The sequence below is a fragment of the Oncorhynchus gorbuscha genome, linkage group LG10, assembly GCF_021184085.1.
Source record: "Oncorhynchus gorbuscha isolate QuinsamMale2020 ecotype Even-year linkage group LG10, OgorEven_v1.0, whole genome shotgun sequence".
Lineage (NCBI taxonomy): Eukaryota > Metazoa > Chordata > Actinopteri > Salmoniformes > Salmonidae > Oncorhynchus > Oncorhynchus gorbuscha.
The window spans coordinates 26654015-26679983 of record NC_060182.1 but is presented as its reverse complement, the minus strand read 5'-3'; the positions used below and the strand labels follow the sequence as shown (position 1 = coordinate 26679983).

The window sequence follows — 25969 nt, the reverse complement described above, 5'->3', positions numbered from 1 at the left end:
AAAACATTAAGGACACCTAAATATTGAGTTGCACCCCCCCCCCCCATACCCGTCCCCAATTTGTCAGGACTCTACATGGTGTCGAAAGTGTTCCACAGGTTAGCTGGCCTATTTTGACTCCAAAGCTTCCAACAGTTGTGTCATGTAGGCTGGATGTCATTTTGGTGGTGGACCATTCTTGATAAACACAAGAAACTGTTGAGCATGAAAAACCCAGTAGTGTTGCAGTTCTTGACAAACCGGTGCGCCTGGCATCTACTACCATACTCTGTTCAAAGGCACTTACATATTTTGGGTTGTCCATTCACCCTCTGAATGGCACACATACACAATCAATGTCTCAGGTCTTCAAAATCTCCTCTCCTTCATCTACACGGATTGATGCCACTTGTTAAATCCACTTCAATAACTATAAGGGATCATAGACTGACCAGGTGAAAGCTATTCCATGGAAAGAACAAGTATCCTTAATGGTTTGTACTCTGTGTATTTATTTAATGCATTTTAGGATACATGTGAAATATAAAAACATTGGCCAAATGTATTTTGTATGCATTTTTAAATGTATTTTAATGCTTGACATACATTTGTTTGTAAAAAACTCGACACACACACACACACACACCATGTCCCCCTCAGTGTCCAAGATAATAATAGTAGTCTTTTAGCTTGTATCTCAACTGCCTCCCCAAAGGCATTCACTGAGTTGGCAAAAATCAGCAAAAAAGCTTGTATCAGACCATGATCCCTTTATTCAAATAACAAAGTAACACACTGTAAACACACTGTCCAAAATAAGTACCTGTCAAGCATAAAGTAGCTAAGACATTCTTTCCCTTGGTGCTTTTTCTTCTTCTTCACATCTTCTGGATTATTGAAATGGAAAACAGGACATTAGACAAAATTCTCACAGAAAGACAGGACAAGATGTTATTACACAGTATGTTGATCATCAAGTTGATTTTAGAGAAATGTTACATGTAGATTTCTCTTTTCACCCCAAAAGCGGGATACCTGTCAGTGTACTGTATCTCTACTTTACATTAAGTTAACTGGTAACACTTTACATGAACGTACCCTATAAGGGGGGGGGGGTGTAAAGAGTTTAGAAGTACTTTATAAACATGCTCCCATACACCCTAACATTAACATGTTCTGTGTTAGCAACACACGTGATACACTGGCAATAGGAGTCAATTAGAGTGACAACAAGAAAATCGAAATCTAACATTCGTAACTGTCACTTTTCAATCACTTGTCAATTATACTTTTTTCAAGAACGTGCAAAATGCAAAATCATGTTGAGTGAACCTCCTCAAATTCCATTTGACGAGACCCCTGGTCTAGATCTGCCAGACTGAAGAAGCATCTGCTGGGAGGAGTGTGTGTGAGATCCTGAAACATGTCAAACACAGTTTGCAGCACACCACTACTCCCTCAGACTCCATCCAGAAATCCAACCACCAAGGTGGTAGAGGAATGTACCATCCTGTATAGCCCTTCATGACAGTCTAGTCATCCTGAATATATATTGTTTAATAGTCTCTTCTTCATAGAGCACGCAATACATCAGGCGAGTGGGAGGAGCCTGCCGGAGCCAGCTCTCGTCTCGTCCAATCAGTCTTGTATCCTCATGGACTCACTGTTAGTGGGAGTTGCCAAACCATGAGCGTACTTTCATCTGGGTCCCCATTGGCTGCTATAGTCTCCTCCCCAAGTCGACGGAACCCCCTGCCTCCGGAGAAGACGGCAGCCGAGGTCACCTTGTCCTTCCCACGCCCCTCCCTGGCCGGGGGCTGCCCCCGTACCCATACCTCAGGGTCCTCGCTCAGCTCATAGATAGAGCCGTCCTCAGGGCTGTGCTCCGGGGTCTCCGGTGGGGCGTCACATGGGCTCTGGTCGGGTTCGGCTGTCAGCAGCTTGCCGGGCAGCTGGGTGGTTGAGCGGAGGCGATACTGAAGCAGCATTCCCTTGGCCTTGGAGGGCTCTCCCTGAGGGGAGGAGCAGTCAGGTTGCGAGAGTGACTCCTGGGACAATTCATTCCTCCGCTCCCCATCCTCTCCTCCTCCCGCTCCCCCATTGGCCTGGTCGGCAGTCTCGCAGACAGAATCCCGTTTGAGCATGTCTGGGGACAGGGTGCTGGAGGTGACCACAAGGAAATCCACAGGGCCACAGTGAGCGTTTAGAGACGTCATCCCTTTACCTATGGGACAAATAGCACACAAGGCCTCGGTTAGAAAACACACAACTTGATTGGTGGGTTGGTTGGTTGATTGATTTTATTACACAATTATAATACATAATACAGTCAGTCACACCAATGCAATGGGAGTAACCGGATGCCACCTGATGCCAGTGTTCATGTGAAAACATCAGTTCTGTCTGTGCTAAGCCTGACCTGTTATTTTGGGGATACCCTCCAGTTTGGGCACGGGCAGGGTGACGATGATGCCTTGGGCAGTGCCCACCCACAGCAGCCCCTGGCAAATGAGTAGGCTGGTGACCCGGACGCTGCCCTGTTGCCCTGGAAGAGAGACACAACCACCATTCTGTCACTTCCTCCTGTTCATGTCAACGTTACAGTTGCCCTCGTCAACATTTATGATCCATCCATCCCTAATACCAGTTTGCTCATACCTGTATCCAATCCTTTTAGACCTACACAAGTGTCTAAGGACTGGTTTTGAATCAAGTAAATGAAACCATTGGTCAGTAACCTGTGACCTTCTACACTGTACTTGCCTGGGCTGAGGAAGGTGGAGCGTGTGGAGATGTTGATCTCCTGCAGGTGCTCCAGTGTCTCCGTGTGGAACAGGCGGATGGATGAGCCCTCGGAAAAGGCCATCCACACCCCTCCCCCCGCCCGCAACATGTGACTCACACTGACCAGTGGCCCAGGGTGCGCGTCAAAACTCTTTCAGAGGTGGAGAGAGAATTAGTGAATGAATGAGAAAGAGGTGTTATGATCAAGCGAGATAGGAGAGAGGTTGTCAATTCACGTGTCCTTTCCTTACTAGCTACAGTATCATATTACACCTATCCAATCCTTTTCGGGTCATATAGTCGCTCTGTCCCTCTTCTCTTCCTCATTTCTTCAGCCTTCTGTAAATGAGGGTGTATAGAAGGGTGTGTTTTGCAAACCTGTGTGTGGAGGCTGGAGCCCTGGATGACGGTGACGTGGTTGGCACAGCTGGCCCACACAGCATTCTCTAGGGTTAGGAGGGTGCGGATGGGGCCACTGCCCACAGTCACCAGCCTGCACGATTCAGGGTCCCACAGCCCCTCTGGAAAGAAGAGAAAATGTTAATGATGGTTACTTATTTATCCATCACACTGACTTAACCAGGTAGATTATTGAGAACACCATAGAGAAACATTATTATTAAATTCAATTTAAGTCTGAGAGCACTGTTCAGGAGGGTGTAGTGGTACAACAGCAGACTGAGAGGCAGACCTATAGTATGCTCATCTTGATGTTGTCTTGTAACTTGTAATGAAATACCTTGATTTTACAAGGACATGGCAGGATACAATATTATACAGTTGGTTTGCGGTCTCACCTCCACTCTTCCGAGCATAAACAGACACTTTTCCATTCCCCAGCCCAGCGAACAGGAAGGAGGCAGAGTGTTTCAGGCACAGAACTGGACAACTGTCCGGGTTGGAGAAGGTCAGCAGGCACTGGGTTGAAGTGTCCACGGTACCGTACACATGAATGCTGGGAAATGGAGTTCATGAGAAATAGGGTGACCTTTTACTAGTTATATGACAATGACAATAACATGAGGCAACTTGAATTCTACTGATAGAGTTGTGTGTGGCCACTTGGCCTGATACGTTCCGGTTGCTACTAACATTGATATGGACAATACAAAAGTCACAATGAACTGAATGGTAAATGTTAAGTCTGGCACTTTTTTCTGATTTGTTGGTTCCTTGGAGAATAGTGGATAACCAAATCCAAAAAGGTGCAGCATGAACAATTCAGCCATGTTCACTAAACACATGGGTGTCAGCATATTGTGTAAACTCATTCTGCAGTGTTTGCTTGTACTACAGTACACACAATGACTCACTTGCCATCCTGCAGGCCTACACAGATGGTGTTGCCAGTCCTGGCTGTGCTCTTGACAGCAGCCTCCCCCTCCCCTTCCTCCTCTGTGGGACAAGGCTCCATCACGTGATCCAGACACAGGACTGGCGCCCCCATCTGGATGGACTTGACCATGCGCGGCATGGAGCGGTTCAGAGAGAAGATTTCCACTTGACCATGGTTGCGGTCACCTCCACTGGCCACCTGGTCATGACAGATACAGGATGTTAATGGGGCTGACCAGCTATCGAACACAGGTCTACTGCGTGACTCTAGATCACATGAGCCCGCTGAGCAAAAAAAAGAGCTAAAGCCTAGGCTTAGTTTACTCATCACATGAACCATTATAGTTAATTGGACCACATTCGCTACAACTCAACCACAGTTTGCAGTACTCACCCAAAGGTAGCCCTGCGGCAGAGAGGTGCTGGCTGCAGAGAAAGCCAGCAGGGCACATTGGACCGGGTTGTGAAGGGCCGTCTCCAGCTACAGACACAACAAAAGCTCACTTTTACCCACAGACCGACTGTACTCAGTTATATAGATACACGGAGTGTACAAAACATGAGGAATAGCTTCTTAATATTGAGTTGCACCACCTTTTACCCCCAGAACAGCCTGAATTCATAGGGCATGGACTCTACAAGGTGTCGAAAGCGTTCCATAGGGAAGCTGGCCCTTGTTGACCCCAGTGTGTCCCACAGTTCTGTCAAGTTGGGTGGTGGACCATTTTTGATACACACGGGAAACTGTTGCGCGTGAAAAACCCACCAGCGTTGCAGTTGACACTCAAACCGGTGCTTTTGGCACCTACTACCATACCCCGTTCAAAGGCACTTACTACCATACCCCGTTCAAAGGCACTTACTACCATACCCCGTTCAAAGGCACTTACTACCATACCCCGTTCAAAGGCACTTACTACCATACCCCGTTCAAAGGCACTTACTACCATACCCCGTTCAAAGGCACTTACTACCATACCCCGTTCAAAGGCACTTACTACCATACCCCGTTCAAAGGCACTTACTACCATACCCCGTTCAAAGGCACTTAAATATTTTGTGTTGTCCATTGACGCTCTGAATGGCACACGTACAGGTCTCAATTCTCTCAACGCTTACAAATCCTTCTTTAACCTGTCTTCTCCCCTTCATCTACACTGATTGAAGTGGATTTCATGTTTTGTACACTCAATGTATATGTATTCGGGATTATAGACAATATATTGTATATTATAGCTAAATTCTCTCCATGAACAGGATATAACAGCAGCCCATTGAATGTTTCAGCTGACCGTTCCTTTACATCAATAGCTTTACTTGAATGACATAAGAACATTTCTGGAACATCCTGCCAAACTTGATGTTCAGAATCAGAGGAAAGTAATTTGCAGTATTTCGAGTATGGATCTAATGCACTAATCCATATTAATATCAAGCATTTTTTCTGACACTGAAGACTCATGACAGCCTTATTCAAATGAAGCTGAGCTGTGGTTCTGGGTGCTAAGATTACACTCTGTGTAGTAAATTGTTTTGTTGAATAATTGAATCCAAACATGTATTTATATTTGCAGCTGAAGACTAATTAGATTTCCAATGGGGTTTGATTGGACGAGGCAGACGGCATTAGAGGAACAGGGATCAAAACAAATCAGCATTTTCTTTTTACACACACACACACACACACACACACACACACACACACACACACACACACACACACACACACACACACACACACACACACACACACACACACACACACACACACACACACACACAATGAAGCCATATAACAAGTTTGTTGACCCACAATAATGCAGCATATGGATGCAAATTGGAACATTGTGTGTGTCCACAAACAGAGTCTAGTCCATTGTCTCCGTATACCCTGCAGTGGTGTGAAGTCCCATGATAACTAGCATCTGCCACTGCTGCTGCATTTCCATACAAATGGTGTACATGTATATTTTCGCCAGGAGGAAATTTTAAAACGCCATCCAACACACACAAGCTCTCTTTTCAGAGACAGAGGCATCTGAATTTCAAATAGTTAAGATGAAGGGAATGGTGGTGAACAGTATGTAAGAGCTTGGAGGAGTGGAGGGAGTGTGGATACCCTTCCAGAAAAGAACAGTGGTTTGCATACAAAATGGCACCCTATTCCCTATATAGTGCACTACATTTCACCAGAGCCCACACAGAGGGAATAGGGTGCCATTTTGGATGCATGCTGGTCTGTGATTTACTGTTTACTTGTAATTTATGCAGGCGTAATTGTGGGAGAGCCTTTCCGGAGATTCCAGGGGGGGTTTAGTTTAGAGAAACCAGCCGTTAGTCTTTCAATTTCAACTTGAAAAGACTACTTGGAATGCCGTCCAGCATTTTCTTCGCTTCGTGGATTACCTTCAGGAGTCAATGGCCTCAGCCGAGTCCCCAGAAATAAGGTGCTTACCCTTTGATCTCTCCTTTATCCCTAGACACAGATACTATGAAAGCAGAAACTGAATCAGATTCACTTATTTTAAAGGTAGAGTATGACCAGCAGTTGAGTATGTTGATACGTTTTTGGCAGTGTGTGTTCAATCCTCAATCAAATGTATTTATAAAGCCCTTTTTACATCAGCAGTCACAAAGTGCTATACAGATAGCCGGTATAAAACCCAAAAGAGCAAGCCATGCAGATGTACAAGCACATTGGCTAGGAAAAACTCTAGAAAGGCAGGAACCTATGAAGAAACCTAGAGAAGAACCAGGCTCCGAGGGGTGGCCAGACCTCTTCTGAAAGGGGGGGGGGACTTAGATTATCACTAGATCGAACTGATGACATGACTCCAGATTGAAACAAACTAGGTCATTCATTTTTGTGCATCTTTTAGTAGAGGCTGTGGGTGATCTCTTTGCTCAAAAAATGAAACGGAGGAATAATAGTATCCCATCTCCTTAACAGGACATGTGCGCACGCACAAGCACACACTCCCACAGGCTTTTACAAAAAGTTTACTTTCAACTACAACTGCATTATTCTAATATAATGAGTAGGTTTGGCACATTCAAGGTGCCAACAATGCATATTTCATATCCTCTTCAATCCTTGTTTCTTTAACCCTGCCAGGCAAACTAAGGGGGTGTGTTAGCATGGCATATCATTACACCTTTCATCTCAACATATTTGCTTTTTACTCAATAATGGCTTCTTTTGTGACAGCTCAAAATACTGCTTTAAGTTACGGTGCAGATTTTCTCTCTCTGAGTAACGGAAATGTGCCGGGGGAAATGCGTAGATGAGACCGGGACTTCATATTATCATACCAATCATAATATAGATGAACTCAACTCAGCAGTCTTGAAATAGAATCAAGTGTCGGTCATTGCAATGGTAATGTAGTGGTCCCTTAGATGAGCAAGGACTGCTGTTCTCCTCATGCGAGTGAAGGATTCCATTTCCTTTATCAAACAGCTTCCATAATCTCATCAGTCAGCCTTATCCAGCTCAGCTGCCAGGAGACGTAGAAGAGACTGGCAACGAATGAGATGGGACTATAACATAAACTGCTAATCATAGCCTGTGACACACAAAGAAACCCCAGTCACACTTCCTTGAGTGGCAATTACTTGATGGTGTTCCGATTCCCGTTGGATCTCTTGCCTCTGCTCTCCGTTTGACAGCAAATCCAGCACTGTATCAGACACCTTCACTGAGCTTCCTCACAGCTGTGGCTGCTTACCTTTTGGTCTTGTGTTTTGGAGGAGAAGATGGGAAGTCGGCAGGCTAGCAGGGGACACCAAAATGGATGTCTAGTCTTCCCATCATCCTCTGCAAACACCCAGCCTGGCGTGTTCTCTTCCCCTGTATCAACAGTGATACGTTTAGTTGTACACCTCTGCAACATCCTATCCCAGTGGACAGATTATGACCAATATGCCAAAAAGCGCCAACATTTATTATTTCTGTGTTATGAGTCCAAAGCTAAGCTAGGTTTGCTATAATGTTAACATTGTTGGAGAGCTCGACTTACTCTTGGCTATCTTGGCGAGGTGTAGGCGGTTGACCCAGGAGATCTTGCTGAGGGGACTGGGAGTGTTGAAAACCACCATAAAACTGACCGGTCGTCCAGATCTGAGGAGCAACAAAATACATGCATTAACATGTAACACGTGCATGAACACAGACAATCACAATGAAGGATGGTGTGGATGGGAGAGGGGGTGTGAGAGGGACTTCATGAACATCCAGACTACCCCTCAGCTCTCCCTGATCTAGCCCGGTCCCTTTGTTAATGCTGGACCTTGAATTGCTTCAGTAGAGATCGAGTTTCAATCAGAAACATGAATAAACGTGTAAGCTCTAACTGCCCATTTTGGCATTTAAATGGAGAGTTGTAAAGATTCCAATATCAAACCACACAGGAATAGACTAGAGCTGAGAGAGTTCCATCCACAGCTTGGCAGTAGAGGATTAAGAATGTGCCAGGCCTTGCCACCCACTCCAAGCTGCCCTGCCATCTTCTTACAACCTACCCACACATACACCCCCCACACATACACAGGGCCCCAGTTAACCTCCTGGGCACTCACTTGTCAGGCTTGCCTGGCACAGCCAGCCGCAGGCGGCACTTGTTGGCACACTGGATCTGTTCATCTTTGATGTGGATGAGCCTCTGCAGTGCAAGGCACCAGTCCTGCCCTACTGTTGTGTTCAGGTTCTGGAGAAAAACAAAAAAAAGAGGGTGGTAAGAGGGATGGTATCACATGATAAACTGCCAATGTGATACTGTCTGTCCAATAAACAGAGTTGAAAAGAAAACGTAGGTGTGTGAGTGTGTGTTTCTCTAACCTGGTAGGTGCCTTGTAAAGTCCCCACCAGCAAGGTGATGTTTTCAACCACATACAGGTCGTGTTGTAGCTCCTCCAGCTCCTGGTAGAGTCTGGGAGGGCCCAGGAACACTTTACCTGGCACACACAGTCACATCTTTACTGTCTGCGTCATCATCACCATCCTCCATCTCATCCTATTCTTACTCCTCTTAAAGCAGGCATGTCCAGTCTTATTTACAAAGGTCCGTTGTGGTTGAAGTCTTTCTCTGTCGTACATCTGATTCAACTAATTCTCTTTCTTGAGGTGTGGACTGTGATCAGCTGAATCAGGTGGCTGGAGAAAAAGACGACACCTATACCTGCCCTTTGCGGTAGGATATCCTGTCTCTGTCACCATCATTCTCTGGCCTTTCAACAGTTAGGAAATGTCCTGCTGGGTTTCTCCACCAAAAGACTTCCACAGTAAGTTAACTCCAAATGAGACTGAACCGCAAAATAATACAGGGATGTTTATCTCAGAAATGAGACCGGAGGGACAACATCTGAACTACTCCCAGAGGGTTACAATGCAGCCTCTTTTATCACTCAATTATGGAACTGAAGCCTTTAGGGTGATTTCAAAACTAGTCCGTTCCTCCCAAGCAGGTACCCGGTAATAGAGTGGGAAAAGTTGCTTTTCATTACAATAGTATTTGGTCTTGAATGTGAAAGTGTACAATGCATACTTTTTTATTGAACTGAATGTGTGTTCTTACCAGGAACATTAGCAACGTTTGGCCGTTTCCCAGTATCTTTGCTCTGGAAGCTCTCCTGTCCCACCTCCACTACCTGCGTCTGCAGCAAGGGGGCACTCCACTTCACTGTGTATTTAGGACCAATGGGAACTAGACTGCTGATATCAGGGGGACCCCTAGTGGAGGAAACAGGAACACATTTCACTGGCCTGAACATAGAGATGTTCCCAAAACTTGTTCTCAATGGCGCCTCCCATGCTGTCCAAGAAGCAGTCACTACAAAGATATTGTCCTCTCTTTTTCCATCTCTATGGGCTGAACTATAAACAGGTTGGTTGTTTAGCAACAAAAACAATGTGTGTGCAACTATGGGGCAAAACATAAAGGGTTGGCTTAGATTGTTGACAACATGTCAATTATATTTAGTCTCCAAATTGTTTTTGAATACAAATACAACTCTTGAGCAGTGGTTGTTTCACAAATACATTGTCACAGATGTTGGTTAGTTAGCTATCACATTTTTGTCATATTAGCATAGACATGACATGAGTCAAAACAAGACATGGTATCAATAACAGCGAGCTGAAACGAGCCACCTGCGATTCTCCACATGGCAGCTTCTTGTCATTGTTGCTAGTTATCTGACCGTTCAGAATTTTAACACTGTCACACTGGCTTCTGCCTCGTCGATGCGTGCATCATTTTTGTGAAAAAACTTTGAATGTAAGTGATAATGCAAATGCAGTTCATTCTCTTGGTTGTTGGTGTATTGGGGGGGGGTTATAGGAAGTGGGGAATGGAATTGTTTTTCTTCTGGGGGGGGGGGGGGGGGGCTGTGGGAGGGGTCTCGAATGGTTGAGGGACAGCTATTGGGGAACTGTGGGGGGGGGGGGGATCTTGGAGGGTTCGGGCTTCACAAGATTGTGATCGTCAAAAAGGAAACTAAGACATATTTTATATCATTATCATGCACACGCACCCTCACACATAAGGATGGCTCAGCTGCAGAAAGACTGATACATGTTTGATAGTGTCTTGATGCTGTGTTGTTTGTCCTTAATATTCTAATACTTTAATGTTACCCCTTCCTTGTGTATTATGTAATAAATAATTATTTTAAAAAATAATATAAAAAGAGATAATGCAATCCTAACAGCAATTGAGAAATCCTATTAAAAGTGTCAGGGCTCTTTGAATCAACAACATGAAAGGAGGTCAAGGAATACGTAATGCAATTACAGTCCTTCTGATAAGTTGAAGCCTTCTCCAAACACCAGCACCCCCTAATGATTCAGGGCACGTTACTAATCATCAATCCCCATAATTGTGCATGAGAAGAATTGTAATCTGTTCCTCCGGAAATGTGAAAGTTGGGGGTAAAGTTGGCATGAGGCATGAGCCGAATCAAGTAGGGTGCAACAAATAATTTATCAGGCTCTCTGATCAAAACTGAGGGTTTCAAGCGCAAAGTTGCAATACATTTTGGGGAAAACTTTACCTTTGTTCATTTATGACACTATCAATGCCGTGATTCTCATATCTACAATAGTTGTGTTGGACAAGATGGAGAAAAAGAGAGAGTTGGTCGACATGAATACACAGTGTGGCTCCACAACATGACATTAGACCAGTGGAGGCTGGTAGGAAGAGCTATAGGAGGACAGGCTCATTGTAATGGCTGGAATGGAATAAATAGAACAGAGTCAAACATGTGGTTTCCATATGTTTGATGTGTTTGATACCGTTCCATTTATTCCATTGCAGCCCGTCCTCCTATAGCTCCTCCCACCAGCTTCCTCCGCATGAGACAGTATGTCTCGTACATAGATGATCTATTTCTATGGTCTCATCCTGGTAGTGTTGACTCACTTGACGTTGATGTTTGCACAGATGAGGGTGTCGTTCAGCAGGAAAACTTTGCGCTCCTTGGACTTAAGGATCTGTCCTTTCTCCCCGTACACTGTCTCAATCAGTACCTCGCACAGTATCAGCTGCCTCTGGTCTGAGTTCAAGAGCTATAGAGGGGACACAAATATCACACATCACACACACACACACAACACACTTCCTCACTTACTCTTACACACAATGGAATTGACTAAAACATTTGTTTTTCAAATTTACCTTAAAAAGAAAAGATGTTTCGAGAAAGACCGACAGACATTGGAAATCATTGGTGGTGTCTTTAGCATATGTATATACGTCACCTTGCTCAGTTGACGGTCACCAATGCTGCGTGCCAGCTGCTGGATTTCAGCGACCTGGTCAGCGACTCGTTTCTGCTCGTTCAGCCTCTCGGCCAACGTCTCCAGCTCAGTGAGGGCCAACTGCAGGGGCAGGCGGTCAGGGTGGGCCCGGGGAGTGTTCTTCAGCATGTCCTGAAGGAGGGAGGGAGAGAGCAAGTGGGGGGAGAAGGAGAGAGAGAGAGAGATAGAAAACAGTCTTTAGTAACAGAGTATTCAGAAAGTATTCAGACCCCTTGACTTTTTCCCACAATTCCTTCGACCTCATAGCTTGGTTTTTGCTCTGTCATGCACTGTCAACTGTGGGACCTTATATAGACAGGTGTGTGCCTTTCCAAATCATGTCCAATCAATTGAATTTACCACAGGTGGACTCCAATCAAGTTGTAGAAACATCTCAAGGATGATCAATGGAAACAGGATGCACCGGAGCTCAATTTCGAGTCCCATAGCAAAGGGTCTGAATACTTGTGTAAATAAGTTCTGTTTTTGATTTGTAATACATTTGCAAAAAAAAACAAAAAAACTGTTTTCGCTTTGTCATTATGGGGTATTACGTGTAGATTGATGAGTGAACATTTAAAAAAATATATATTTTAGAATAAGGCTGTAATGTAACAAAATGAGGAAAAGGGAAGGGGTCTGAATACTTTCCAAATGCACTGAAGGGAGCCACATTTCACTACAAACACTCTCACTTCCTCAGTATTAATGAACTCATAGGATTCCCCTAAGAAAGCTGTCTGGGTTTCTACCTGACATGCTTGGCAGAGCACACTATAATAAGGCCTTTTTCCAAATACATGTTCATGAGAAGGTTTTAAATAGTTTTGTTTTTTCTTTGTTCCTCTTCTTGACACATGCTTAGTTCCATGGAGCTTAATAAAGAATACTTCAACATAATCAACACAAACTAAAATAGAAGTAAAGATGAGTAAATGTTAGTGTACAGCCTATAGCATATATTTATATAGATCATGAACGACAAGTATTATACATGAATCTTTGAAAAGATAAGATGCTTGTTTTTGCTGTGTCTTGGTACTAACCTGTAGCAGCAGGATGAACTGAGGGAAGCGCTGGATTGGTTTAACCATAAGGCCATAAAGAGTGATTCTGTCAGGACTTGACACTTGCTTCTTCTGTGGGGGGCACAAGCATAGAGGCCAAGTCAACAGTGAGTTCATTACATCGTATCTAAGAGGATGATATACAGTATATAGTAGCCCTGAGATGTCAAACACATTCTCACTTTCAAATTCAGAATTAACCGTCTGGAGGCGAATCTGACTGACCATTTCACCAAATGCTACAAGAAAACATTGAATGCAAATAGATGCCGAACTTTGAACTTATTGCATACGAATAGATATAATGTAGCAGCAAACAATTTTACAGCCTTGGGAGAGGTAAGAAGTCTAATTCATTGTAAACTGAATGATCAAAGAGGAGAGAGTAGGCCACCTTGAGAAACTCCAGGAAAGCTGGCTTGGAAATGCAGGCTTTCTTGATGAGCGCCATAGCGTTAGTGAAGTTGTTGACGTAGTCGCTGTACACGTCTAGTACCATTGACTTGGAAAACTGTGGAGAGAAAAATGGATGCAACATCCAGTCATATAATATTAGTGGAAGGATACATAGAAGGAAAGGATAGATTTTCTAAGTATTCCAACAGGGCAGTGTTCATTTGCGTTGTGTGCCCTAATGAACTGGAGCCTGATCCCTGCACTTGGATAGATCCATCCTCCATACTGACCGAGGCCACAAAGAGGTCTCCGATCTTCTCACTGAGGTCCCACTCGGCCACACGGGATGCCAGGGCGATTTGGAACATTGAATGGCACTGCAGGATCTCCCGCAGCCGGTAAAATATGGGCCGCACCTTCTTATCGCTCAGGATCCGGGCCTCTGGCTCAAGCAAGGGCTTCTGGTACTCCTGAGAGCAGCAAGGAGGAGAAACAATCAGAGTGATGCTCACTGATATCTGGTTAGCTGGACTCATCATCGGGGGGGGGGGTTAGGTGCTGTCTGGGTATGGTTCAAATGAAGTGTTGAAAAAAAGAACAGTAGAGGTCACTCACCACTAAGATTCTCTTGAGAGAGTCCACATAACTCCTCTCACTTTGTACAATGGAACCAACGATGTGGCGTCTGATAATCTGTTGGGTGCTAAGCCCCTTTGGCATAGGGCTCAGCTGGGGCGGTGGGTGCTTCACTTCAGACACCATCACGTCCAGATAACCAGCGTCATCATCACTCTCCTCTGTATGGTGACAGTGACATACCTTTAAACTCATTTGCCTGTCTACCAATACAGTTCTGTTCTCACATGGCCTGATGATATAGTGTAGCCCCAGCCCAGGGTCCTATTCATTAGGGAATGCAAATGTTTTGCAATAGAAAACATAAAATATGTGTTTCTTATTGAACATGTCAAGGTTGTCCCCGTATGTTTCAATCCATTTTCTACCATTTGGTGCCCAATGAATACGACCCAGCCCTCGCCTTGTGTCCTTGTCTGTGGTTGTCTGACACCTTGATGATGGAATTGACAGCCCAGTGCCTCCCACAGCCACCTCAAGAACCGAATGAGTGAAGTGTTAAATCTCTGATAAACTTCTTTGATAACTGGGACATTTCACTTTTACATTTGTTTAACCAGCATTGACTAGTGATATTGACAACAACAACGATGCTAAAAATTACAATATATGAGCTATGACAACTGACATTAACCAATACATACTGTGTTTAAAAAGAAGAAGCTGGTAATAATAATAACGCTTACCCGCGGTTTCTTTTTTCTGCAGGAAAGAGACTTTACGCATCATAGCTAACTTAGTCTTTTCCAGTCCGTCCTTGGTGCCATTTCTAGCTGCTTTCATCAGCATCTGGACCTGAAAGAGAAGTGAAGGGGAAAGTAGAGAGAGAGAAGTGAAGGGGAAAGTAGAGAGAGAGAAGTGAAGGGGAAAGTAGAGAGAGAGAGAGAGAGAGAGAGAGAGAGAGAGAGAGAGAGAGAATAATGCTCTGTAAATATGTGAGAAAAGAGAGGAGACACCGCAGAGCTATGCTTCCCCTTTACAGAGACCACATCAACCATCCTTTGACCAGAGCTAGGCTAGTCAGAGGCTGTGTCCAAAAAGTTTTACACTGCCTCCTATCCCTTTTGACCACTTGATACCCAAACAATCCAGATAACAATTATAGACTAGTCTTTTCACTTACCAGCAGTCAAGGCAGGTAAGATAAGGTAAAGGAGACTGTTAAGAGAAATGGGACACAGTCGCGGTCATACAGTATTTTTACTGTACTCTACAACAATGATTCAGTACCTTGAAGTCACAGCTGCGCATGGCCAGATCCTGCTTGGTCTTGGCACAGCGCTCTTTCAGTCGCCACATGTCCTGAGAAAGCTATGTCCATCGCCATGCCAATGCCCCCGACCCCACAAGCAAGGATGAAGGACAGGACACCAGATCAGGTGAGCGGACAGAAGGGTTGAGGGAAAGACAGAGGAAGGAGAGAGGAAAGAGAAGGATAGTCAAGGTGAAAGCAAGAGAGGCAACCAGTGAAATCATAAGATGTGAAAAGGGTTGACAATATTATGTCAATTGAAGGTAGAACAATGATTGGTTTCAGAAAGTACAGAGAATCTCAAATATTGTCATTCTCCTTAGATAGTCCTTATAAAAATACATTGGTTCTATTTGTTGAATTGTCTTATGAATAGTCTTTCATTCAGCAAGCAAAGACAAGACACTTTTGTTGCCTTCCCTTAAAAAAAAGAGACCATTTCCCCTTGCTCCTAAACCACACAAAATATCATTTCAAATCTACAATTAAACCTTTTTTGAAATGTTGAAAAACCTTGTGATACATTTTTTTTTAAACATACAAGCATATCAACAATACCTCATATTATAAGAACCATACTCCTGCCTCTTCAGAAAAACATATCTTAAATCAACACAGATTCAGGGAAGAAAGAAACTTAAGCAGCAGCAGTGGGAGGAGCAGCAGTAAGTGGATGGACAGGGAATATCCAGAGAGGAAGAAGAGGAACCAAGAGAGACTGCTGACAAAGCCACTAACTACTGAGCCCACGTGTATCACTTCCTCATCCAGCGAGCAAGGCAGTGCGTTTAAACCAGCTGTGTACATTTCCTCCTCAGTATATAAACATTCATTCACTACATTACCAAAAGTATGCTGGGGTCACACCATGAGAGGGCACTAGACAACACCACACACACACACTCAACAAACTAACTAAACTACACCATGTTGTTCCTACATGTATTGTTGTCTATAGGTATACACTGTAAGTATACTCTAGGGTCCCCTAGCTGGCAGCCCGTGTGTGATTTTATTTGCCCCTCCCCAAGCAAAAATGTCAATTGTTGCACATAAGACTATAAAAACACAAGCAAATCAGCTCCAAGTGACTATAATCTGGGAAATCTGTTCCAAAGTATTTCCATTCGTAATAGAGAGATACACTACATGACCAAAGGTATGTGGACACCTGCTCGTCGAACATCTCAATCCAAAATTATGGGCATTAATATGGAGTTGGTCCCCCTTTGCTGCTATAACAGCCTCCACTCTTATGGGAAGGCTTTCCATTAGATGTTGGAACATTGCTGCAGGGACTTGCTAACCATTCAGCCATAAGAGCACTACTGAGGTCAGGCACTGATGTTCAGGGATTAGGCCTGGCTCGCAGTCGGCGTTCCAATTTATCGCAAAAGTGTTTGATGGGGTTGAGGTCTGGTCTCTGTGAAGGCCAGTCAAGTTCTTCCACACCGATCTAGACAAACCATTTTTGTATGGACTTCGCTTTGTGCACAGGGCATTGTCATACTGAAACAGGAAAGAGCCTTCCCCAAACTTTTGCCACAAAGTTGGAAGCATAGAATTGTATAGAATGTCATTGTACGCTGTAGCGTTAAGATTTCCCTTCACTGGAACAAAGGGGCCTAGCCCGAACCATGAAAAACAGCCCCAAACTATTATTCCTCCTCCACCAAACTTTACAGTTTGCATTTGGGCAGGTAGCGTTCTCCTGGCATCATCCAGATTGCCAGATGGTGAAGCGTGATTCATCACTCCAGAGAACGCATTTCCACTGCTCCAGAGTCCAATGGCAGCGATGTTTACACCACTCCAGCCAACACTTGGCATTGAGCATGGTGATCTTAGGCTTTAAGTTCAGCCATGGAAACCCATTTCATAAAGCCCCTGACAAACAGTTCTTGTGCTGACGTTGCTCCCAGAGGCAGTTTGGAAATCGGTAGTGAGTGTTGCAACCGAAGACAGACTACTTTTACACGCTTCAGCGGTCCCGTTCTGTGAGCTTGTGTGACCTACCACTTCGCAGCTGAGCCGTTGTTGCTCCAAGACATTTCAACTTCACAATAAGACCACTTGCAGTTGACCGGGGTAGCTCTAGCAGAGCAGAAATTTGACAAACTTGTGCATTGTCAGCTCGGGGATTCGATCTTGCAACTTTTCGGTTACTAGTCCAACGCTCTAACCACTAACCACCTGCCGCTCCATATAGTGTACCTTTGTATAGTCACTTGTTGGATGCATTTGCAGTTTGATTTGGTTGCGTTTCAGATTAGTTTGTGCCCAATAGAAATTAAATGGTAAATAATGCATTGTGTAAATAAGAATAGAATGTTTCTAAACATTTCTACATTAAATGTGGATGCTCCCATGATTACTAATACCATGATTAACATACCACGATTACTAATTACTAATACCATGAATAACATACCATGATTACTAATTACTAATACCATGATTAACATACCATGATTACTAATACCATGATTAACATACCATGATTACTAATTACTAATACCATGATTACCATACCATGATTACTAATTGTCCTGAATGATTTGTGAATAATGATGAGTGAGAAAGTTAGATGCACAAATATCATACCCCCCCCCAAAAAAAATGCTAACCTCCCCTGTTATTGTAATGGTGAGAGGTTGGCATGTGTTGGGGGTATGATACAAAATGCTAACCTCCCCTGTTATTGTAATGGTGAGAGGTTAGCATGTGTTGGGGGTATGATATAAATTGCTAACCTCCCCTGTTATTGTAATGACGAGAGGTTAGCATGTGTTGGGGGTATGATATAAAATGCTAACCTCCCCTGTTATTGTAATGGCGAGAGGTTAGCATGTCTTGGGGGTATGATATAAAATGCTAACCTCCCCTGTTATTGTAATGGCAAGAGGTTAGCATGTCTTGGGGGTATGATATAAAATGCTAACCTCCCCTGTTATTGTAATGGCGAGAGGTTAGCATGTCTTGGGGGTATGATATAAAATGCTAACCTCCCCTGTTATTGTAATGGTGAGAGGTTAGCATGTCTTGGGGGTATGATATTTGGGCATATTCTATTCTCATTTAACATAAATGGGCCTCCAAAATGACATAATACATTATTTACCATTATCGTCTATTTAGCACAAAATAATCTTAAACACAACCAAAACAAACAGCAAACGCATCAACAGTTCGTAGAGTCACAAGCTTGATGTAATCATTGCATGCTAGGAATATGGGACCAAATACTAAACTTTTGACAACCTTAATACAAACATAAGTGAATTTGTCCCAATACTTTTGGTACCATAAAAAACAAAAATTGGTGGACTGTGTACAAAAAGTGCTGTAGTTTCTAAACGATTCACCTGGTATGGATGGAAATACCTTCAAATTAAAGCTGACAGTCTGTACTTTAACCTCTTAGTCATTGTATCATTTCAAATTCAAAGCACTGGAGTATAGAGCCAAAACAGCAAAAACTGTGTCACCGTCCCAACACTTTTGGAGCTCAGTGTATGCGAGCCGACAGTTTCTGACATCTTGTGGAAAAGACATAGCATCAGACACAATGCCTATATTGATTCAACAAACATCCTTGGGTGTCATTAAATAATTGTAGCAAGTATTGAGCAAAAAGGTCTGAGCAACAAATACAACACATAATATAGACATTGCAAAAGCAGAGGCTTACCTTACTACTGCTTCGCGCAACACTGGGTATTTTTGTCTCGCTGTCTGACTGCTCATCATAGCTCTCAAACTCACTGTCGCTCCATCCGTTGTTGGTGCCATGATGGCTTTCTGGCCTCTGGACGTCCTCGTAGATGTCATCTGACACAACAGGGGAGACATTAAATCACACACACAGACAAACATGCATCCATGCACAAACACACACACCACTGTATCAGAGTCCCCACCTTCCAGAGGAGAGAGGAGGCTCTCACAGGGCACGTCATCATAGATGACCTCTGGACGACTGGTCCTAAAGATGGCCTCTGGACTAGTCATGATGATATCATCAGGGCTGGTCCAGTTGGTCACGTCATGGCGGAGGGTTGGATCGGTCATGACGTTATCGGGACTGGTGGGGCTGGGTGGGCTGTCTGTGCAAGCCAGACCATCTGGACTTTGCAGGCCCTCTGGACTAGACACATTTTCATTTTCAGGACTTGCTGCATCACCTGGACCTCCTACATCAAGAATAGGGGGAGGTTTCCCTGGAAGAGAGAAGTGCACCATTCCAACCTTAGATAACTGGCTAAAAGGCTCAATTGGGCACCAATACCAGTCCCAGGTTTATTTTGCCGTAAACATAGTAAATAGCAAAGTAACCAGACTAAAATGGTGGGTAGTAAGGTCAATAGACTACACTCAAGGTTACTACAAGATTACCAAAGCAAGGGCACTAGAAGAGACAGAGCAGAGGCAAGTCAATCTGGTGTACAATCCCACTGGATTTTCCTCTGCAATGGGTATCGTGGGCCACTTTCTGAAGAGTATGCAATCATGGCACATCATCATCATCATCATCATCATCATTGAGGACGTCACATACCAAAGCGAGGCGTCTGAGGGAAAGTGTTTATGCTGGCAGGAATCTGCAGGGTGACCGAAGGCAGCTGTATCTCACAGGCATTTCTGCCCGGCACCAAGAGCATTAGAGACAGGAGTCTCTGAAAATCTCAACAATCCCTACGAGCCTGACTAGTGTGGGGCGAATTAGCTATGGCCCTCTCAGCGTGGAAAAGTATGCCCTATCGATGAAGAATAGGATTCATGTCCTGGTCAATAAATACACTCCCATTACAGAGGTGAAGGTGGCTGAATTGTAAAGTGACAGATCTCTGGCCCCTGTAAGAAGTCCAGTTGTATATCTAGCTCTACAGCACATGTTTTGTATTTAAATTAGGGAGTATTCAGTTTGCCAAGGGGTGTAATATGTTTAATATCCAATAATGAGGTTTGCACAGTGCAATGTCTATTTTCTAACTTGAACCCACACTTACCTGTATAACTAGGGATATCTAAAGAAATTAAAAGCATGACGAAGAAAGACAAATTCCAAATATTTCAAAATGAATTTTACTAGGGCTTCATTGGGTAGGATTTTGCTACGCTGGGTAGGATTGAGGTTGAGGTGACACTGACTAGGGTTGCAAAATTCCAGGAACTTTCAATAAATTCCCTGCTTTTCCAGAAATCATGGTTGGATGATTCAAGGTATTTATTGAAAGTTCACGGAATTTTGCAACCCTAATAGTGACAGGTGCCTTATACTAGAGGAGCTTAGACTGTGGGTCACGTACAGGGTGGCTAAACTAGACTAGTCTGGTGTTTAATATACCTTTATGCAGTCGCAGAGTGAGCTCTGAGACCACACTGAACCACTCCTTGGCTGAGGTGGCTCCATACGGTGCCTGAACTGAACAAATAATGCACACACTGCTGTGAGGACACAAACCACTGAGATCACACATACGTGGAACCCGGATATCTACACACACACACACACACACACACACACACACACACACACACACACACACACACACACACACACACACACACACACACACACACACACACACACACACACACACACACACACACGCGTGGGAGAAATCACACATGCAACTGAGATCTCTCATAAACATGCGTACACACACACAAAGCGGAGAGAGAGACTCTGCCTATGAGAGAGAGAGAGACTCTGCCTATGAGAGAGAGAGAGACTCTGCCTATGAGAGAGAGAGACTCTGCCTATGAGAGAGAGAGACTCTGCCTATGAGAGAGAGAGAGACTCTGCCTATGAGAGAGAGAGAGAGACTCTGCCTATGAGAGAGAGAGAGACTCTGCCTATGAGAGAGAGAGAGAGAGAGACTCTGCCTATGAGAGAGAGAGAGAGACTCTGCCTATGAGAGAGAGAGAGACTCTGCCTATGAGAGAGAGAGAGACTCTGCCTATGAGAGAGAGAGACTCTGCCTATGAGAGAGAGAGACTCTGCCTATGAGAGAGAGAGACTCTGCCTATGAGAGAGAGAGACTCTGCCTATGAGAGAGACTCTGCCTATGAGAGAGAGACTCTGCCTATGAGAGAGAGAGACTCTGCCTATGAGGAGAGAGAGAGGGAGAGAGATGCCTATGAGAGAGAGAGAGACTCTGCCTATGAGGAAGAGAGACTGCCTATGAGGGAGAGAGAGACTGCCTATGAGGGAGAGAGAGACTGCCTATGAGGGAGAGAGAGACTGCCTATGAGGGAGAGAGAGACTGCCTATGAGGGAGAGAGAGACTGCCTATGAGGGAGAGAGAGAGAGGGAGAGAGAGACTGCCTATGAGGGAGAGAGAGACTGCCTATGAGGGAGAGAGAGAGAGACTGCCTATGAGGGAGAGAGAGACTGCCTATGAGGGAGAGAGAGACTGCCTATGAGGGAGAGAGAGACTGCCTATGAGGGAGAGAGAGACTGCCTATGAGGGAGAGAGAGACTGCCTATGAGGGAGAGAGAGACTGCCTATGAGGGAGAGAGAGACTGCCTATGAGGGAGAGAGAGACTGCCTATGAGGGAGAGAGAGACTGCCTATGAGGGAGAGAGAGACTGCCTATGAGGGAGAGAGAGACTGCCTATGAGGGAGAGAGAGACTGCCTATGAGGGAGAGAGAGACTGCCTATGAGGAAGAGAGAGACTGCCTATGAGGAAGAGAGAGACTGCCTATGAGGAAGAGAGAGACTGCCTATGAGGAAGAGAGAGACTGCCTATGAGGAAGAGAGAGACTGCCTATGAGGAAGAGAGAGACTGCCTATGAGGAAGAGAGAGACTGCCTATGAGGAAGAGAGAGACTGCCTATGAGGAAGAGAGAGACTGCCTATGAGGAAGAGAGACTGCCTATGAGGAAGAGAGACTGCCTATGAGAAAGAGAGACTGCCTATGAGAAAGAGAGACTGCCTATACAGGGATTTGTAGCCTATCATGTACTATTATACTCAAATAGATATCTCTGTTTTAGAGCAATGATTACTCTGTACTTGATTAATACAGCCTAGATTTGTCTGCAATTGATTGATAAGCCATCCATTTCCATTGGATGGATAAGGATCCGATTGGTTAAGTGTGATTCTGGGCTGGTGCCCCATGCAGTGCTGATGTCACATTTTTAGTTTCACCTTTATTTAACCAGGTAGGCCAGGTGAGAACAAGTTCTCATTGACAACTGCGACCTGGCCAAGATAAAGCAAAGCAGTGCGACACAAACAACAGAGTTACACATAAACAAACATACAGTAAATAACACAATAGAAAGATCTATGTACAGTGTGTGCAAATGTAGAAGAGTAGGGAGGTCGGCAATAAATAGGCCATAGAGGTGAAATAATTACAATTTAGTATTAATACTGGAGTGATATATGTGCAGATGATGTGCAAGTAGAGATACTGGGGTGCAAAAGAGCAAGAGGGTAAGTAATAATATGGGGATGAGGTAGTTGGGTGTGCTATTTACAGATTGGCTGTGTACAAGTACAGTGATCGTGCTACTTGTGACTCAGTATGATTGTAAAAGTAGGGAAGTGCACAATGTGTGACACCACAGCCCAGCTGAAACAGGGTCACAGACCTGTCTGAGTGTCTATGTGGTCAGCCTTTAAGATAGGGGTGTAGTAGCACTCATTCATAGATCCTGCTGGAGATGGCATTGACAAAGATAAGTGGCGAACATTACAATGTGTACTGGCTTATGGCATTGTATCACACAAAGTCAAATTACCAGGGAAAGTTGTCTCAATAGACTATAAAACAACAAGGAATTGTCAGATGTAGTGTATAATATGATTACACTCAGAAGTAACATGTACAGTGAGCCTTGGGCCTACAATTTGAACAAAGCGTTCAAGAGTGTCCCTTACCTTCATAAATGCTATTTCTTCTCCCAGAGCCCTCTGTGTCTCCTGACAATCCCAGCTCAGAGCGGCTGAAACAATGACAACAAATATGGTCATCAAAAAATCTGGGAGTGACACTGCTGCCATGGGTGGTTAATTAACGGGAGATGTCATTTGAGCAGTAATTGATGTCAAAGATGACAATGTATTCATTTATTTTAATTTTACTAGGCAAGTCGGTTAAGAACAAATTCTTATTTACAATGACGGCCTACCCTGGCCAAACCCTGACAGACGACACTGGGACAATTGTGTGCCGCACTATGGGACTTCAAATCAAGGCCGGTTGTGATACAGCCTGGAATCTAACCAGGGTCTGTAGTGACGCCTGTAGCACTGAGATGCAGTGCCTTAAACCACGGCGCCACTCGGGAGCCCCAATACAGTGGACATTGTGGTATATAACATAACATTACAGTGGACATTGTGGTATATAACATAACATTACAGTGGACATTGTGGTGTATAACATAACATTACAGTGGACATTGTGGTATATAACATAACATTACAGTGGACATTGTGGTATATAACATAACATTACAGTGGACATTGTGGTGTATAACATAACATTACAGTGGACATTGTGGTATATAACATAACATTACAGTGGACATTGTGGTATATAACATAACATTACAGTGGACATTGTGGTATATAACATAACATTACAGTGGACATTGTGGTATATAACATAACATTACAGTGGACATTGTGGTGTACTGTATAACATTGTATAGCAAAATTGATCAATAGTGTTTGTGACTGAGCAGTAAAAGTGACTAGATTCTCCTCAGAGTTAATGATCTCTAGTAACTTATGAGAACATCTGCTACTGTTTAACTTCTGTTCTCACCCAATTGAAACAAAGTTTGGGAAGAAATTGTGATGATATTACAGATAAGGTGTTTGAATAAATGTATGAATGGGTTTCGTCTATACAGTTTAATCATAAGTCATTATAGATATAAACTGTAAATATCCTACCCCTCAGGAGACCTTCTTCCAGCCATCTCTGTGGAAAACAAAACATTCACGTTTATACTAAGTTATTACATAGATAAAAACAATGCAGTCAATAGCAGTCTCATTCTACAAGCTTATCTATGATAGCATGGCAGAGCTCACCCAAGCAATTATGAATGAGATCCTATGGGACCATGACCATGCTGAGACAGACTCACCTGAGCTATTGGAATGAGGGAGTGAATGCATGCTCTGGTCCTCCTTTCCAACAGACGGCCATCCATTGAGCCTTGGCTTTACTGTTGGGTCTTGGGCAGAACTAGGGCCCATTGTGTTCCTTTTTGATGCAAGCCCCGCCATCACAGTGGCTTCAAAGCCCTTGGCCATGGTAGAGACAGAGTTCGCTGGTGTCGTACTGCACTCTTCATCACTGTTGTCAAAGTCAAACTTCATACCTTCCTCTTCCTCCTCCATCTTAGAGGCCATGTTGGACACAGGCACTGGAAACATGAGGGGAGAAAGTTATACAAAATGAGACGTGCTGTTACAAATTACAATTACACAATGCATCTTCAATCATTCCGGAGACAACACATTATTTCCAAAACACTGCAGTGATCTCATATGTTGTCAGTGTACTATTGACTACCAGTGCATTTGTTACTGATCAGCCTTTTCTCTCAACAAATACTGTAGGTCTAAATGAGGTACTCACACTAAGGCAAAGTATTGGGAAGATTGAGGTCTGCAACAGCATTTCAGGATACAGTGCATTCTGAAAGTATTCAGACCGTTTCCCTCTTTCCACATTTTGTTACGTTACAGCCTTACACCAAGATTGATTAAATAAATAAAATCTCATCAATCTACCCCATAACGACAAAGTGAAAACAGGTATTTAGACATTTTGCAAATGTATTACAAATAAAAAACAGAAACACCTTACTTCCATAAGTATTCAGACTCTTTGCTATGAGACTCGAAATTGAGCTCAGGTGCATCCTGTTTCCATTGATCATTCTTGAGATGTTTTTACAACTTGATTGGAGTCCACCTGTGGTAAATTCAATTGATTGGACATGATTTGGAGTCTGAATTCTTATGTAAATAAGGTATTTCAGTTTATTTGTAATAAATTTGCAAAAAATTCTAAAACCTGTTTTTACTTTGTCATTATGAAGTATTGTCTGTAGATTGATGACGAAAAAATATGTAATCCATTTAAGAATAAGGCTGTAACGTCACAAAATATGGAAAAGGGGAAATGCACTGTTGGTGATTTATATACTGTGTTATATTTTAATGCTGGGTTGGAACAAAAGCCTGTACACCTGGTACTGTAGCTCTCCAGGAACAGGGTAGGTGACTATCACATTAAACACAATGGTCTAGTCCAGCCATACTCAATAGGTAGACTGCGCCACTGCAGTTTGCATCCAGACCCAGAACAGGGTCAAAATGGACTGCGGATCCCGACCAAAATAAACACCAAAAACATTTTACTTCTTAAGCCTCCCGGCAGTCTGTCATTTTATTTTTTTTAAATCATGTGTTTAATGAAAATAACTCAAATATATTTTCATAATTTCCCTGCGCCTTGTTTGGTCCTTGAAATGCTCAGTCTGATAGTGTGGCTGTAATGAAACAAATTTGAAGATATTTACACTGACTGGCTGAAAGGTTGGCTTAGAGCCCACCCCCTTACACAGATGAAAAAGTAATTGTTCTATTATAATCAGATCACATTAGAATGTCATGATGTGAGCCAAAAGTTCCATCCTACCTCAAATTCAGAGGTTGTCCTTGTCCTATCGCGCTCTA

The 25969-nt window shown here is 43.7% G+C and overlaps 1 protein-coding gene across 9 annotated transcripts in view; it reads right to left on the bottom strand.

The window, feature by feature from the left end:
• Positions 1 to 734: 734 nt before the first annotated feature.
• The window catches only part of LOC124045768 (rho guanine nucleotide exchange factor 10-like protein), a 30043-nt gene continuing 4808 nt past the window's right edge, over positions 735 to 25969 (bottom strand). For 2 of the 9 annotated variants that reach the window (XM_046365363.1, XM_046365362.1), the window contains 28 exons: positions 24367 to 24648; positions 24170 to 24197; positions 23147 to 23211; positions 22858 to 22923; positions 20595 to 20672; positions 19168 to 19467; positions 18939 to 19078; positions 15226 to 15306; positions 14682 to 14790; positions 13975 to 14156; positions 13650 to 13829; positions 13358 to 13474; positions 12943 to 13035; positions 11858 to 12028; positions 11520 to 11665; positions 11149 to 11190; positions 9672 to 9826; positions 8936 to 9051; positions 8677 to 8804; positions 8118 to 8218; positions 7827 to 7948; positions 4493 to 4579; positions 4077 to 4297; positions 3561 to 3718; positions 3142 to 3284; positions 2743 to 2914; positions 2399 to 2524; positions 735 to 2203 (listed from right to left, as the gene is read on the bottom strand). In XM_046365363.1, the coding sequence (XP_046221319.1) occupies positions 1632 to 2203; positions 2399 to 2524; positions 2743 to 2914; positions 3142 to 3284; positions 3561 to 3718; positions 4077 to 4297; positions 4493 to 4579; positions 7827 to 7948; positions 8118 to 8218; positions 8677 to 8804; positions 8936 to 9051; positions 9672 to 9826; positions 11149 to 11190; positions 11520 to 11665; positions 11858 to 12028; positions 12943 to 13035; positions 13358 to 13474; positions 13650 to 13829; positions 13975 to 14156; positions 14682 to 14790; positions 15226 to 15306; positions 18939 to 19078; positions 19168 to 19467; positions 20595 to 20672; positions 22858 to 22923; positions 23147 to 23211; positions 24170 to 24197; positions 24367 to 24648 (4181 nt within the window). In that variant the 3' untranslated portion in view covers positions 735 to 1631. The remainder of the gene's footprint in view (positions 2204 to 2398; positions 2525 to 2742; positions 2915 to 3141; positions 3285 to 3560; positions 3719 to 4076; positions 4298 to 4492; positions 4580 to 7826; positions 7949 to 8117; positions 8219 to 8676; positions 8805 to 8935; positions 9052 to 9671; positions 9827 to 11148; positions 11191 to 11519; positions 11666 to 11857; positions 12029 to 12942; positions 13036 to 13357; positions 13475 to 13649; positions 13830 to 13974; positions 14157 to 14681; positions 14791 to 15225; positions 15307 to 18938; positions 19079 to 19167; positions 19468 to 20594; positions 20673 to 22857; positions 22924 to 23146; positions 23212 to 24169; positions 24198 to 24366; positions 24649 to 25969) is intronic. The other 7 variants (XM_046365364.1, XM_046365367.1, XM_046365365.1 and 4 more) reach the window with 7 other exon arrangements.